Source organism: Heterodontus francisci, chromosome 32 (assembly GCF_036365525.1).
Source record: "Heterodontus francisci isolate sHetFra1 chromosome 32, sHetFra1.hap1, whole genome shotgun sequence".
In the NCBI taxonomy this organism is placed as follows: domain Eukaryota; kingdom Metazoa; phylum Chordata; class Chondrichthyes; order Heterodontiformes; family Heterodontidae; genus Heterodontus; species Heterodontus francisci.
The window spans coordinates 49,539,891-49,556,408 of NC_090402.1; the positions used below are offsets into that span (position 1 = coordinate 49,539,891).

The window sequence follows — 16,518 nt, forward strand, 5'->3', positions numbered from 1 at the left end:
AGGGCACTAAGCTGGCATCAGACCCACACCACAGCTCATGGCACTGAGCTGTTATCAGACCCACACCACAGCTCATGGCACTGAGCTGGTATCAGACCCACACCACAGCTCAGGGAACTGAGCTGGCATCAGACCCACACCACAGCTCATGGCACGGAGCTGGTATCAGACCCACACCACAGCTCATGGCACTGAGTTGGTATCAGAACCACACCACAGCTTGGCTCATGGCACTGAGCTGGTATCAGACCCACACCACACCACAGCTCAGGGCACTGAGCTGGCATCAGACCCACACCACAGCTCATGGCACTGAGCTGTTATCAGACCCACACCACAGCTCATGGCACTGAGCTGGTATCAGACCCACATCATAGCTCATGGCACTGAGCTGGTATCAGACGCACACCACACCAAAGCTCATGGCACTGAGCTGGTATCAGACCCACACCACAGCTCATGGCACTGAGCTGGTATCAGACCCACACCACAGCTCATGGCACTGAGCTGGTATCAGACCCACACCACAGTTCCTGGCACTGAGCTGGTATCAGACCCACACCACAGCTCATGGCACTGAGCTGGTATCAGACCCACACCACAGCTCATGGCACTGAGCTGGTATCAGACCCACACCACAGCTCACGGCACAGAGCTGGTATCAGACCCACACCACAGTTCCTGGCACTGAGCTGGTATAAGACCCACACCACGCCTCAGCTCATGGCACTGAGCTGGTATCAGAACCACACCACAGCTTGGTTCATGGCACTGAGCTGGTATCAGACCCACACCACAGCTCAGTTCATGGCACTGAGCTGGTATCAGACCCACACCACAGCTCATGGCACTGAGCTGGTATCAGACCCACACCACAGTTCATGGCACTGAGCTGGTATCAGACCCGCACCACGCCACAGTTCATGGCACTGAGCTGGTATAAGACCCACACCACACCACAGCTCAGGGCACTGAGCTGGTATCAGAACCACACCACAGCTTTGCTCATGGCACTGAGCTGTTATCAGACCCACACCACAGCCCATGGCACTGAGCTGGTATCAGACCCACACCACAGCTCAGGGCACTGAGCTGGCATCAGACCCACACCACAGCTCATGGCACTGAGCTGGTATCAGACGCACACCACAGCTCATGGCACTGAGCTGGTATCAGACGCACACCACAGCTCATGGCACTGAGCTGGTATCAGACCCACACCACACCAAAGCTCATGGCACTGAGCTGGTATGAGACACACCACAGCTCATGGCACTGAGCTGGTATCAGACCCACACCACAGCTCATGGCACTGAGCTGGTATCAGACCCACACCACAGTTCCTGGAACTGAGCTGGTATCAGACCCACACCACAGCTCATGGCACTGAGCTGGTATCAGACCCACACCACAGCTCATGGCACTGAGCTGGTATCAGACCCACACTACAGTTCCTGGCACTGAGCTGGTATAAGACCCACACCACACCTCAGCTCATGGCACTGAGCTGATATCAGAACCACACCACAGCTTGGTTCATGGCACTGAGCTGGTATCAGACCCACACCACAGCTCAGCTCATGGCACTGAGCTGGTATCACCCACACCACAGCTCATGGCACTGAGCTGGTATCAGTCCCACACCACAGTTCATGGCACTGAGCTGGTATCAGACCCACACCACGCCACAGTTCATGGCACTGAGCTGGTAAGACCCACACCACAGCTCAGCTCATGGCACTGAGCTGGTATCAGAACCACACCACAGCTTGGCTCATGGCACTGAGCTGGTATCAGACCCTCCCCACACCACACCACAGCTCAGGGCACTGAGCTGGCACCAGACCCACACCACAGCTCATGGCACTGAGCTGGTATCTGACCCACATCACAGGTCATGGCACTGAGCTGGTATCAGACCCACACCACAGTTCATGGCACTGAGCTGGTATCAGACCCACACCACAGCTCAGCTCATGGCACTGAGCTGGTATCAGAACTACACCACAGCTTGGCTCATGGCACTGAGCAGGTATCAGACCCACACCACACCACAGCTCAGGGCACTGAGCTGGCATCAGACCCACACCACAGCTCATGGCACTGAGCTGTTATCAGACCCACACCACACCACAGCTCAGGGCACTGAGCTGGCATCAGACCCACACCACAGCTCATGGCACTGAGCTGGTATCAGACCCACACCACAGCTCAGCTCAGGGCACTGAGCTGGCATCAGACCCACACCACAGCTCATGGCACTGAGCTGGTATCAGACCCGCACCACAGCTCATGGCACTGAGCTGGTATCAGACCCACACCACACCAAAGCTCATGACACTGAGCTGGTATCAGACCCACACCACAGCTCAGCTCATGGCACTGAGCTGGTATCAGACCCACACGACACCAAAGCTCCTGGCACTGAGCCAGCATCAGACCCACACCACAACTCCTGGCACTGAGCCGGCATCAGACCCTCACCACAGCTCATGGCACTGAGCTGGTATCAGATCCACACCACAGCTCATGGCACTGAGCTGGTATCAGACCCACACCACAGCGCATGGCACTGAGCCGGCATCAGACCCACACCACAGCTCATGGCACTGAGCTGGTATCAGATCCACAGCACAGCTCATGGCACTGAGCTGGTATCAGACCCACACCACAGTTCATGGCACTGAGCTGGTATCAGATCCACAGCACAGCTCATGGCACTGAGCTGGTATCAGACCCACACCACAGCGCATGGCACTGAGCTGGTATCAGACCCACATCAAAGGTCATGGCACTGAGCTGGTATCAGACCAACATCACAGGTCATGGCACTGAGCTGGTATCAGACCAACACCACAGTTCATGGAACTGAGCTGGTATCAGACCCACACCACAGGTCAGCTCCTGGCACTGAGCCGGCATCAGACCCACACCACAGCTCATGGCACTGAGCTGGCATCAGACTCACACCACAGGTCAGCTCCTGGCACTGAGCCGGCATCAGACCCACACCAAAGCTCATGGCACTGAGCTGGCATCAGACCCAAACCAACGCTCATGGCACTGAGCTGGTATCAGACCCACACCGCAGGTCAGCTCCTGGCACTGAGCCGGCATCGGACCCACACCACAGCGCATTGAACTGAGCTGGTATCAGACCCACTCCACACCAAATCTCATGGCACTGAGCTGGTATAAGACCCACACCACAGCTCAGCTCCTGGCACTGAGCCGGCATCTGACCCACACCACAGCTCAGCTCATGGAATTGAGCTGGTATCAGAACCACACGACACCAAATCTCATAGCACTGAGCTGGTGTCAGACCCACACCACAGCTCAGCTTATGGCATTGAGCTAGTTTCAGACCCATACCAGAGCTCAGTTCATGGCACTGAGCTGGTATCAGACCCACACCACACCACAGTTCAGGGCAGTGAGCTGGTATAAGACCCACATCACACCTCAGCACATGGCACTGAGCTGGTATCAGACCCACACCACAGCTCATGGCACTGAGCTGGTATCAGACCCACACCACAGTTCATGGCACTGAGCTGGCATCAGACCCACACCACAGCTCATGGAACTAAGCTGGTATCTGACCCACACCACAGGTCATGGCACTGAGCTGGTATCAGACCCACACCACAGGTCATGGCACTGAGCTGGTATCAGACCCACACCACAGCTCATGGAACTGAGCTGGTATCAGACCCAAACCACAGCTCATGGCACTGAGCTGGTATCAAACCCACACCACAGCTCATGGAACTGAGCTGGTATCAGACCCACACCACAGCTCATGGCACTGAGCTGGTATCAGACCCAAACCACAGCTCCTGACACTGAGCTGGTATCAGACCCACACCACAGCTCATGGAACTGAGCTGGTATCAGACCCACACCACAGCTCATGGCACTGAGCTGGTATTAGACCCACACCACAGTGCATGGAACTGAGCTGGTATCAGACCCACACCACAGCTCATGGCACTGAGCTGGTATAAGACCCACACCACAGCTCATGGAACTGAGCTGGTATCAGACCCACAACACAGGACATGGTACTGAGCTGGTATGAGACCCACACCACAGTTCATGGCACTGAGCTGGTATCAGACCCAAACCACAGCTCATGGAACTGAGCTGGTATCTGACCCACATCACAGGTCATGGCACTGAGCTGGTATCAGACCCACACCACAGTTCATGGCACTGAGCTGGTATCAGACCCACACCACAGCTCAGCTCATGGCACTGAGCTGGTATCAGAACTACACCACAGCTTGGCTCATGGCACTGAGCTGGTATCAGACCCTCCCCACACCACACCACAGCTCAGGGCACTGAGCTGGCACCAGACCCACACCACAGCTCATGGCACTGAGCTGGTATCTGACCCACATCACAGGTCATGGCACTGAGCTGGTATCAGACCCACACCACAGTTCATGGCACTGAGCTGGTATCAGACCCACACCACAGCTTGGCTCATGGCACTGAGCTGGCATCAGACCCACACCACAGCTCATGGCACTGAGCTGTTATCAGACTACACCACACCACACCACAGCTCAGGGCACTGAGCTGGTATCAGACCCACACCACAGCTCAGCTCAGGGCACTGAGCTGGCATCAGACCCACACCACAGCTCATGGCACTGAGCTGGTATCAGACCCACACCACAGCTCATGGCACTGAGCTGGTATCAGACCCACACCACACCAAAGCTCATGACACTGAGCTGGTATCAGACCCACACCACAGCTCAGCTCATGGCACTGAGCTGGTATCAGACCCACACGACACCAAAGCTCCTGGCACTGAGCCAGCATCAGACCCACACCACAACTCCTGGCACTGAGCTGGTATCAGATCCACACCACAGCTCATGGCACTGAGCTGGTATCAGACCCACACCACAGCTCAGCTCAGGGCACTGAGCTGGTATCAGACCCACACGACACCAAAGCTCCTGGCACTGAGCCAGCATCAGACCCACACCACAACTCCTGGCACTGAGCTGGCATCAGACCCACACCACAGCTCATGGCACTGAGCTGGTATCAGACCCACACCACAGCTCAGCTCAGGGCACTGAGCTGGCATCAGACCCACACCACAGCTCATGGCACTGAGCTGGTATCAGACCCACACCACAGCTCATGGCACTGAGCTGGTATCAGACCCACACCACTCCAAAGCTCATGACACTGAGCTGGTATCAGACCCACACCACAGCTCAGCTCATGGCACTGAGCTGGTATCAGACCCACCCGACACCAAAGCTCCTGGCACTGAGCCAGCATCAGACCCACACCACAACTCCTGGCACTGAGCTGGTATCAGATCCACACCACAGCTCATGGCACTGAGCTGGTATCAGACCCACACCACAGCGCATGGCACTGAGCCGGCATCAGACCCACACCACAGCTCATGGCACTGAGCTGGTATCAGACCCACACCACAGCTCAGCTCAGGGCACTGAGCTGGTATCAGACCCACACGACACCAAAGCTCCTGGCACTGAGCCAGCATCAGACCCACACCACAACTCCTGGCACTGAGCTGGCATCAGACCCACACCACAGCTCATGGCACTGAGCTGGTATCAGACCCACACCACAGCTCAGCTCAGGGCACTGAGCTGGCATCAGACCCACACCACAGCTCATGGCACTGAGCTGGTATCAGACCCACACCACAGCTCATGGCACTGAGCTGGTATCAGACCCACACCACACCAAAGCTCATGACACTGAGCTGGTATCAGACCCACACCACAGCTCAGCTCATGGCACTGAGCTGGTATCAGACCCACACGACACCAAAGCTCCTGGCACTGAGCCAGCATCAGACCCACACCACAACTCCTGGCACTGAGCTGGTATCAGATCCACACCACAGCTCATGGCACTGAGCTGGTATCAGACCCACACCACAGCGCATGGCACTGAGCCGGCATCAGACCCACACCACAGCTCATGGCACTGAGCTGGTATCAGATCCACAGCACAGCTCATGGCACTGAGCTGGTATCAGACCCACACCACAGTTCATGGCACTGAGCTGGTATCAGATCCACAGCACAGCTCATGCCACTGAGCTGGTATCAGACCCACACCACAGCGCATGGCACTGAGCTGGTATCAGACCCACATCAAAGGTCATGGCACTGAGCTGGTATCAGACCAACATCACAGGTCATGGCACTGAGCTGGTATCAGACCCACACCACAGTTCATGGAACTGAGCTGGTATCAGACCCACACCACAGGTCAGCTCCTGGCACTGAGCCGGCATCAGACCCACACCACAGCTCATGGCACTGAGCTGGCATCAGACTCACACCACAGGTCAGCTCCTGGCACTGAGCCGGCATCAGACCCACACCAAAGCTCATGGCACTGAGCTGGCATCAGACCCAAACCAACGCTCATGGCACTGAGCTGGTATCAGACCCACACCGCAGGTCAGCTCCTGGCACTGAGCCGGCATCGGACCCACACCACAGCGCATTGAACTGAGCTGGTATCAGACCCACTCCACACCAAATCTCATGGCACTGAGCTGGTATAAGACCCACACCACAGCTCAGCTCCTGGCACTGAGCCGGCATCTGACCCACACCACAGCTCAGCTCATGGAATTGAGCTGGTATCAGAACCACACGACACCAAATCTCATAGCACTGAGCTGGTGTCAGACCCACACCACAGCTCAGCTTATGGCATTGAGCTAGTTTCAGACCCATACCAGAGCTCAGTTCGTGGCACTGAGCTGGTATCAGACCCACACCACACCACAGTTCAGGGCAGTGAGCTGGTATAAGACCCACATCACACCTCAGCTCATGGCACTGAGCTGGTATCAGACCCACACCACAGCTCATGGCACTGAGCTGGTATCAGACCCACACCACAGCTCAGCTCATGGCACTGAGCTGGTATCAGACCCACACCACAGTTCATGGCACTGAGCTGGCATCAGACCCACACCACAGCTCATGGAACTAAGCTGGTATCTGACCCACACCACAGGTCATGGCACTGAGCTGGTATCAGACCCACACCACAGGTCATGGCACTGAGCTGGTATCAGACCCACACCACAGCTCATGGAACTGAGCTGGTATCAGACCCAAACCACAGCTCATGGCACTGAGCTGGTATCAAACCCACACCACAGCTCATGGAACTGAGCTGGTATCAGACCCACACCACAGCTCATGGCACTGAGCTGGTATCAGACCCAAACCACAGCTCATGACACTGAGCTGGTATCAGACCCACACCACAGCTCATGGAACTGAGCTGGTATCAGACCCACACCACAGCTCATGGCACTGAGCTGGTATTAGACCCACACCACAGTGCATGGAACTGAGCTGGTATCAGACCCACACCACAGCTCATGGCACTGAGCTGGTATAAGACCCACACCACAGCTCATGGAACTGAGCTGGTATCAGACCCACAACACAGGACATGGCACTGAGCTGGTATCAGACCCACACCACAGTTCATGGCACTGAGCTGGTATCAGACCCAAACCACAGCTCATGGAACTGAGCTGGTATCAGACCCAAACCACAGCTCATGACACTGAGCTGGTATCAGACCCACACCACAGCTCATGGAACTGAGCTGGTATCAGACCCACACCACAGCTCATGGCACTGAGCTGGTGTCAGACCCACACCACAGCGCATGGAACTGAGCTGGTATCAGACCCACACCACAGCTCATGGCACTGAGCTGGTGTCAGACCCACACCACAACGCGTGGAACTGAGCTGTATCAGACCCACACCACAGCTCATGGCACTGAGCTGCTATCAGACCCACACCACAGCTCATGGAACTGAGCTGGCATCAGACCCACACCACAGCTCATGGCACAGAGTTGGTATGAGACTCACACCACAATTCATAGAACTGATCTGGCATTACACCCACACCACAGCTCAGCTCATGGCACTGAGCTGGTATCAGACCCACACCACAGTTCATGGCACTGAGCTGGTATCAGACCCACACCACAGGTCAGCTCATGGCACTGAGCTGGTATCAGACCCACACCACAGCTCAGCTCCTGGCACTGAGCTAGTATCAGACGCCCACCACAGTTCATGGCACTGAGCTAGCATCAAACCCACACCACAATTCATGGCACTGAGCTGGTATCAGACCCACACCACAGCTCATCGCACTGAGCTGGTATCAGACCCATACCACAGTTCATGGCACTGAGCTTTTATCAGACCCACACCACAGTTCATGGCACAGAGTTGGTATCAGACCCACATCACAGGTCAGGTCATGGCACTGAGCTGGTGTCAAACCCACACCACAGTTCATGGCACAGAGTTGGTATCAGACCCACATCACAGCTTATGGCACTGAGCTGGTATCAGACCCACACCACAGCTCAGCTCATGGAATTGAGCTGGTATCAGACCCACACCACACCAAAGCTCATGGAATTGAGCTGGTATCAGACCCAAACCACAGCTCATGGAACTGAGCTGGTATCAGACCCACACCACAGTTCATGGCACACAACTGAAGGGAAAATAAAAAAAAAGAGAAGAGAGAGGGAAATACAAGCCTGAAATTTCTTCAGTGGCACTGGCTGTACTCCAGATGTTCTCTCCATTCTTGGTACGACTTTGTTCTATAAATCCAGTAGTTGCCAGGAACTCTGCCCACTTTTGGCATTCTTCCCGTAAGCTGATACTGTACTGGAGAACAGGTGTGTCATGCAAGCTTCTGTAGTGATTATGGGCCTCCAAAGCTTCCGACTCAAACTTGTTCAGATTGGTATCTGCAAACGAAACAGAGATATTAGTGCATCAGCACCAAATGCAGGGGACTATTCACATACTTGCCTGGACTTCAATCACAACAGGCATCCAGTTACAATGTCTAAATCCAAGGCTGTACCTAACCACACAGCCATATCCAATCACATAATAGTGTGAGAGCAAGGACTGATTGCATGCTGTCATTCAAAGGAAACATGAGGCATATTTTCAAAAACAAAGTGACTGTGTCTTCAGCTGTCTCTCCTACTTCACAATGTTGTTCAAATCATGCAGAGGACTATCAGTAAATGGGATCATGTATTGCTTTTGTAGCAATAGACGTAACAGGTCCTGTCTATGCATTAGGTCGCATCCAACCATGTGACGATATTCAACCACATAACACAATCTACGTGCAAAATACTTCCTCACCCAATGCTGCTATGAAATCCTGTGCAGATAGCTATCCATGTATATGCAATCCCAGCAGTTGTTGCACCAGATATTGTGGTTCAAGGAGGAGGGCCATTAGCACCTTCACAAGGGCAGTTAGGGATGGGCAATAAATGCTGGCCATTGAACAATAAAAAGGAAGGTCTCCCTTTTGCAGTAGCTGCTGGCGCTTCCGACCAACAACCATTCTCCTGCTCCTCTGGGTGGCTACACACTGCTCCTCAACGTCTTCCCAACTGAGGACTCTTCTATAGGTGTACTGTGTGGCAAGCAGCATACAATTAACATTCAGGATATCTTCTCTGGCCTGTAACGCAGTCTCCCCAGCCCACACACTCTAAATATCTCAAACATTATTTGAGTGTCCCAGGGACCAGTTCAATGAGGGCTCTGATATAGATCTGCTGGGGAAAGAGATGAAGTTGTCTCACCATTTACTTGAACATTTACCTGTGGTCTTTGGCGGGGCAGCCTCCACTTCAGTCTCGGGAACTGGAGCTGTTGGATGGGAACACTGCATAAAATTCAACGCACCATACGTGTTAAAGAAATTATGACAAATAAACACCTTATGCAATGCAGGCTCACCCTCACCCATGCCCTTATATATCAGTAAAGTAAGTATGTAAGTAGTACCGGGGATAAGTAGAAAGGCTTTCGGGACATTAACTGGAATCTGGTTGGCAGTGTGTAAATGAAAAAGACAAACAATAATAGGCAATTTTTAATGAGGGAAGCTGCCATGACCCTTTTTTTTTTGGGAAATATGCGGTTTGACTTTAAGACAGCAAAGGATCAGTACGAAGGGCCTGCTACCCGACCCAAAGCCAAAGGGAGCCGACGACATGTGTTGGGTTCGGGTTGGGTCAGGTCCCTGTTCTGGGTCCGGCATTTGGGCTCAGGTCAGGGCGGGCCGGGTCCGGATCGGGCTGGATACACACGGTAAGTGCTCTGCTGGTATGTATTAAAATTAAAAAATTTACCTGAGCTGGGAGTCCGGGACGTAAAGCAGGGAAACTGAGTCTGTGCAGTGAGCGAGTGATGTCTCTATGATGTCATCATGCACACGCTGCAGCTTCCTGGAGGTTCCGAGTCGGAAGGTAAGTAAAGGATGGTCGGGTCGGGTCGGGTCAGGCTCAGGCTCATAGAGTTATAGAGTTATACAGCACAGAAACAGACCCTTCGGCCCATCGTGTCTGTGCCAGCCATCAAGCACCTAACTATTCGAATCCCATTTTCCAGCACTTGGCCCGTAGCCTTGTATGCTATGGCGTTTCAAGTGTTCATCTAAATACTTCTTAAATGTTGTGAGGGTTCCTGCCACTACCACCTCTTCAGGCAGTGCATTTCAGATTCCAACCACCAGCTGGGTGAAAAATGTTTTCCTCAAATCCACTCTAAACCTTCTGCCCCTTAATCAATGCCCCCTGGTTATTGACACTTCCGCCAAGGGAAAAAGTTTCTTCCTATCTAACCTATCAATGCCCCTCATAATTTTGTACACCTCAATCAGGTCCCCCCTCAGCCTTCTCTGTTCTAAGGAAAACAACCCTAGCCTTTTCAGTCTCTCTTCGTAGCTGAAATGCTCCAGCCCAGGCAACATCCTGGTGAATCTCCTCTGCACCCTCTCCAGTGCAATCACATCCTTTCCATAGTGTGGTGCCCGGAACTGTACACAGTACTCCAGCTGTGGCCTAACTAGCATTTAATACAGCTCCACAATAACCTCCCTGCTCTTATATTCTATGCCTCGGCTGATAAAGGCAAGTATCCCATATGCCTTTATAACCGCCTTATCTACCTGTGCTACTGCCTTCAGTTATCTGTGGACAAGCACACCAAGATCCCTCTGACCTTAGGTACTTCCTAGGGTCCTACCATCCACTGTATATTCCCTTGCCTTGTTAGTCCTCCCAAAATGCATCACCTCACACTTCTCAGGATTAATCCATTTGCCACTGCCCTGCCCATCTTACCAGCCCATCTATATCGTCCTGTAATCTAAGGCTTTCCTCCTCACTATTTCTGACACCACCAATTTTCGTGTCATCTGCAAACTTACTTATCATACTTCCTATATTCACATCTAAATCATTACTGTACACTACAAACAGCAAGGGTCCCAGCACCGATCCCTGCAGTACACCACTGGTCACAGGCTTCCATTCGCAAAAACAACCCACGACCATCACCCTCTGCTTCCTGCCACTAAGCCAATTTTGGATCCACTTTGTCAAATTGCCCTGGATCCCATGGGCTCTTACCGTCTTAAACAATCTCCCATGTGGGACCTTATCAAAAGCCTTACTGAAGTCCATGTAGACTACATCAACTGCTTTACCCTCATCTACACATCTAGTCACCTCCTCGAAAAATTCAATCAAGTTAGTTAGACACGATCTCCCCCTGACAAAGCCATGCTGACTATCCCTGATAAATCCCTGCCTCTCCAAGTGGGGATTAATCCTGGCCCTCTGAAATTTTTCCAATAGTTTCCCTACCACTGATGTTAGACTCACCGGCCTGTAATTACCTGGTTTATTCCTGCTACCCTTCTTGAATGATGGTACCACGTTCGCTGTCCTCCAGTCCTCTGGTGCCTCTCCAGTGGCCAGAGAGGATTTGAAAATTTGTGTCAGAGCCCCTGCAATCTCCTCCCTTGCCTCACATAACAGCCTGGGATACATCTCATCTGGGAATTATCCACTTTTAAGCCTGCTAAAAAAACTAGTACTTCCTCCCTATCAATGCTAATATGTTCAAGTATATCACAATCCCCCTCCCTGATCTCTACACCTACATCGGCCTTCTCCATAGTGAACACAGATGAAAAGTAATCATTTAAAACCTCACCTATGTATCCGGCTCCACACACAGATTGCCACTTTGGTCCCTAATGGGTCCTACTCTTTCCCTGGCTATCCTCTTTCCCTTAATATACTTATAAAACACCTTAGGATTTTCCTTTATCTTGCCCGCCAGTGTTTTTTCATGTCCCCCTCTTCGCTCTTCTCATTACTATTTTTAGTACCCCCCTACACTTTCTATACTCCTGTCGTGCCTCCGCTGTTTTCAGTGCTCCGAATCTGCCATAAGCCTCCTTTTTTTTCCTGATGCAATCCTCTATGTCCCTTGACATCCAGGGTTACCTGGACTTGTTGGTCCTACCCGTCACTTTAATGGGTACATGTTGGCTCTGAACCCTCACTATTTCGTCGGGTCGGGTCGGGCTCGGGGCAAAGTTGGTGGGACTCGAGTCGGGCTCAGGTTCGCTGCGGTTCGGTCAGGTTCTTTTTCCCTGACCTGAGCAGGCCTTTAATCAGTACTGCTTTAAGACAGCAAGATCAGAAGTTAGCAAGGGAAGTGCATCTTGGTTGTCCCAGATACAGCCATTCAGAAACCAAGAACAGGATGTTGTCGTTTAACTTTGAAACTAGCTGAAAAATCTGGCTTTTACAGAGATGATTGAGAGACAGACACAGCTGGGACAGCATGAACTGAAAAGAGATCTCTGTCAATTTAAACAGAAGGAAGTGAATTTAGACTGACTACATTTTACCCCTCAAAATTCTAAAAGTTAAGCCAGATTGATTCTTTTGAAAGTGGTTGCGAGTTGTTTATTCTGCTGTGGTCATAGCTGGAAAGGAGTTTGAAGCTTCGGATGTTGGACTGGATTTCCTTACCTCATTGGACCCTGGAAGATTGCGAGTGGACTTTGAATCAGAGGACTGATCGTCAGGAAGCATAAATCTAAAAGGACCTGTTATTGATATTGTTGTTACTTTTTTAAATGTTGTTTTATCTTATTAGTGTTTAAGATTTGTTTTTCCAATAAACAGTTAATTTGTTGATCTAAAGATACCTGGTTTATTTCACCTCCTTCGGGGGTTAATAGATGGTTTAATTTGGCTATGGCTTTCTTTAATTTGGGGAAGCTTAAAGTGATATGTTATGCGAACTGTAGAGTGACAGGACTGAATTGACTGTGCGTTGATCCCACAGCAATCAGAATCATATATTTTGATTGGGGGCTTTGTCTTGAGTGGTCGTGCCATAACAAAGCCAAGAGCAACATCGTGTGTACAGTTGCTGAGACCAAGGAACAGTGAAACACAATGGACAGAATGTGGAAATATTGGATAACTATAGCAGATTTGATATTGCAATATACGCATATTTCTTGCTACAGTTAAAGAAAAGGCTACCAGGGAGTGATGCATTTTACGAAGTAAAAGAAAAGGATATTGATGGGTGAGCATCAATATTATTAACCCAGGATCTGCAGCAATGGTGGACTTGAGAGGCACTCAGAGCTACTCAGATATTGATTTATGCTCCTAGCTGGGAACCTGGAGGAAAGAGAAGCAAAGTTGCGCTTTCCATGCTGTTCCTGGATTTTGGTGAAGATACTATGGCCAAAGGTCCAGGGCCATTCTGGTGGGCAGTTCTGCTGTAACATTGATTAGAGCTCCAACAGGACAAAGGGAAATGAAGTTGGAACTGAGGTAGTCCAAGTTCCAGGCCTTAAGTTGGAAGATCTGGATCACAAGGCTCCAAATGCACCTCACAAGATCATTAACATTGAGAGAAGGTGGAAGTCAAGGATGAGCACTCGAAACATTGGTAGTTTGAATGGCCTGGGCCTTTTCTGATAGCTGGTATATGGTCAGCACTGGTAGGCTTGGCAGGCAAGATGGTTGTCTGGCCCACCCAGGGTTCAGAGTGGGTTGGCTGAGGCCTCCTACCAGTAGGAATGCATGGGGCAGCCAGCAGACTCGGCCTCAGAATAAGGCTGGGACATTCAATCACCCCATGCCCATTTTAGGCATAAGGATCCAATATGGCGTGTGCTTGCTCATTTCTTGCCTGAATTGTTAAGAAGCCTCATTAAAGTATTTAGTATATAGAAAATATATAAGGATTCTGCACTTGTCAGCCTCCGTTGGGTATTAAGTTGCTCCTCACTTGCTGTCGTCCTACCTGCGGGTTCTGGTTCAGCTGCTGGAGCTTCCTCTTGCGTGGGGGCAGCCTCTGGTTCTGGTTCTGGTGTTGCTTCAGGTGGAGGTGAACCTGTGATACACAGAGACAATTGTAGAATGCTTTTTGAGAGAGAAGACATTGAAGGGTAGGGTGGCAAAGATAATACTTGGTGAGTTGGTGAGAAGGTGAGTAGATTATATTGAATTACAAAGAACATACAGCACAGAAAAACCATTCAGCCCAACCAGTCCATGTTTATGCTCCACTGGAGCCTTCTCCCATCCTTCCTCATCTAACTCCATTAACATAACCCACTACTCCCTTCTCCCTCATATTACCTAGCTTACTATCAAATGTATCTATACTATCCCCTTAATTACTCCCTTTGGTAATGAGTTTCACATTTTCAACACTCTCTGAGTAATGAAGTTTCTTCTGAATGCACTGTTTGATTTTTTATTGACTACTTTATATTGATGACCTTTAGTTTTTTTCTTCCCCACAACTGGAAACATCTTTCTGTGTCAACTCTATCAGAACATTTCATAATTTTAAAGACTTCTATTGGGTCACCCCTCAGCCTTTACTTTTCAAGAGAAAAGAGAGCCAGCCTGGTGATTTTTTCCTGATAGGTATAATTGTGCAGTTGTAGTATTATTCTTGTAAATCTTTTTTGCACCCTCTCCGGTGCTTATATATACTTTTTATAATATGGCAACTAGAACTGCAAACTGTATGCTACTTGTGGTCTAAATGAGGTTCGATAGATGTTTAGCATAACTTCTCTACTTTACAATTCTATCACTCTAGAAATAATCCCTTGTCCTTGGTTTGATTTCTTTATGGTAGGTGAGAAACTGAGATGCTGAGTAGGTGAGAGAGTGAGTATGTGGGTGGATTCAGTGCGTGAGAAGGTGAGCCGGTAAGAAGTTGTGAAGGTGAGAAGCTGAAATGCTGAGTAGGTGGGGAAGATTCAATAGTTGAGAGGTTTCAGTTGGTGAGTAGGTGAGAAGGTTAGGTGGGAGGGTTCAGAAGGTGAGTAGGTGACAAGATGGCAAGATAAGTAAGTGAGAAGGTGAACAGGTTGAGTAGGTGAGAATGTGAGTAGGTGAGACTGAGTAGATGAAAAGGTGATTGGGTGAATAGGTGAGAAGATGAATTGTTGAGAAGGTGGGAGGGATCAGTCGGCGATAAGTAAAGAGGTAGGTAGATGAGAAGCTGAGTAGTTGAGGAGGTGATTAGGTGCGAGGATTATGTAGGTGAGTACGCTGGTGATCAGATGCAAAGCTGAGTAGGTGGGTAGATTCAAGAGGTGAGAAGTTGAGTAGGTGAGAATGTTGAATATGTGAATAACTGAGAAAGTGAGTAGGTGAGAAGTGAGCTGCTGAGTGGGCCAGACAGCTGAGATGGTTGAACAGGTAAGAAATTGAGTAGGTGTGAAGGTTGAGTCGGAGGCAAGGTTGAATAGGTGGGATGGTTCATTAAATGAGAAGTTTGGAATGTGGGATTCTTGAGAAGGGGGGAATGTTGAGTAGGTGAGAAGATTGAGTCGGTGTGAAGTTTGAGGAGATGGGAAGGTTTAATAGTTGGTGTCTAGGTGAGTAGGTGAGTCAGTGATTAGTTGTGAAGGTTGGGTATCTATGAAAATGAGTAGACGAGAAGCTGAGTAGATGAGAATGTTGATTATGTCAGTCGGTGAGTTGGTGAGAAGGTGAGTATGTGTAAATGTTGTGCAGATGAGTATATGGGAAGGTGAATAGGTTAGCAGGTCAGTAGGTGAGAAAATGAGGTAATGAGAAGGTGTGAAGGTGAGAAAGCGAGTGATTGAGAAGGTGAGTAGATGAGAATATTGTATATTTATGAAGGTTGTGTAGTTCAGAATGTTGAGCAGGTGAGTTGGCTAGTCGCTGATTAGGTGAGAAGCTTCTGTAGATGAGATGGTTCATTAGATGAGAAAGTTGAATAGATGAGAAGGTTGAGTATGTGGGATTGTTGAATAAAAGTGGAAAGGTTAGGTAGGTGGAAAAGTTGAGTAGGTGGGGAAGAAGAATAGTTGAGAAGGTTGAGTAGTTGGGAAGGTTGAATATGGAGGGAGGTTGAGTCAATGAGAAATTTGAATAGGTTGGAATATTGAATAGATGAGAAGGTTGAGTAGGTGGGGAGGAACAGTAGGTGTGAAGGTTGAATATGTGTGGTTGTTGAGTAGGTGGGGAGGTTGAGTAGGTGAGCAGTTTGAGTGTATGGGATTGTTGAGTAGGTGGGGAGGTTGAGTA

General features: G+C 50.3%; 1 protein-coding gene across 1 annotated transcript in view; it reads right to left on the bottom strand.

Moving 5' to 3' along the window:
• The window catches only part of LOC137347478 (uncharacterized), a 179,122-nt gene that overhangs the window by 57,640 nt on the left and 104,964 nt on the right, over positions 1–16,518 (bottom strand). Inside the window, exons 11-13 of the mRNA XM_068011924.1 lie at positions 14,246–14,335; positions 9,716–9,763; positions 8,617–8,832 (exon numbers count right to left, since the gene is read on the bottom strand). Of these exons, the coding sequence (XP_067868025.1) occupies positions 8,617–8,832; positions 9,716–9,763; positions 14,246–14,335 (354 nt within the window). The remainder of the gene's footprint in view (positions 1–8,616; positions 8,833–9,715; positions 9,764–14,245; positions 14,336–16,518) is intronic.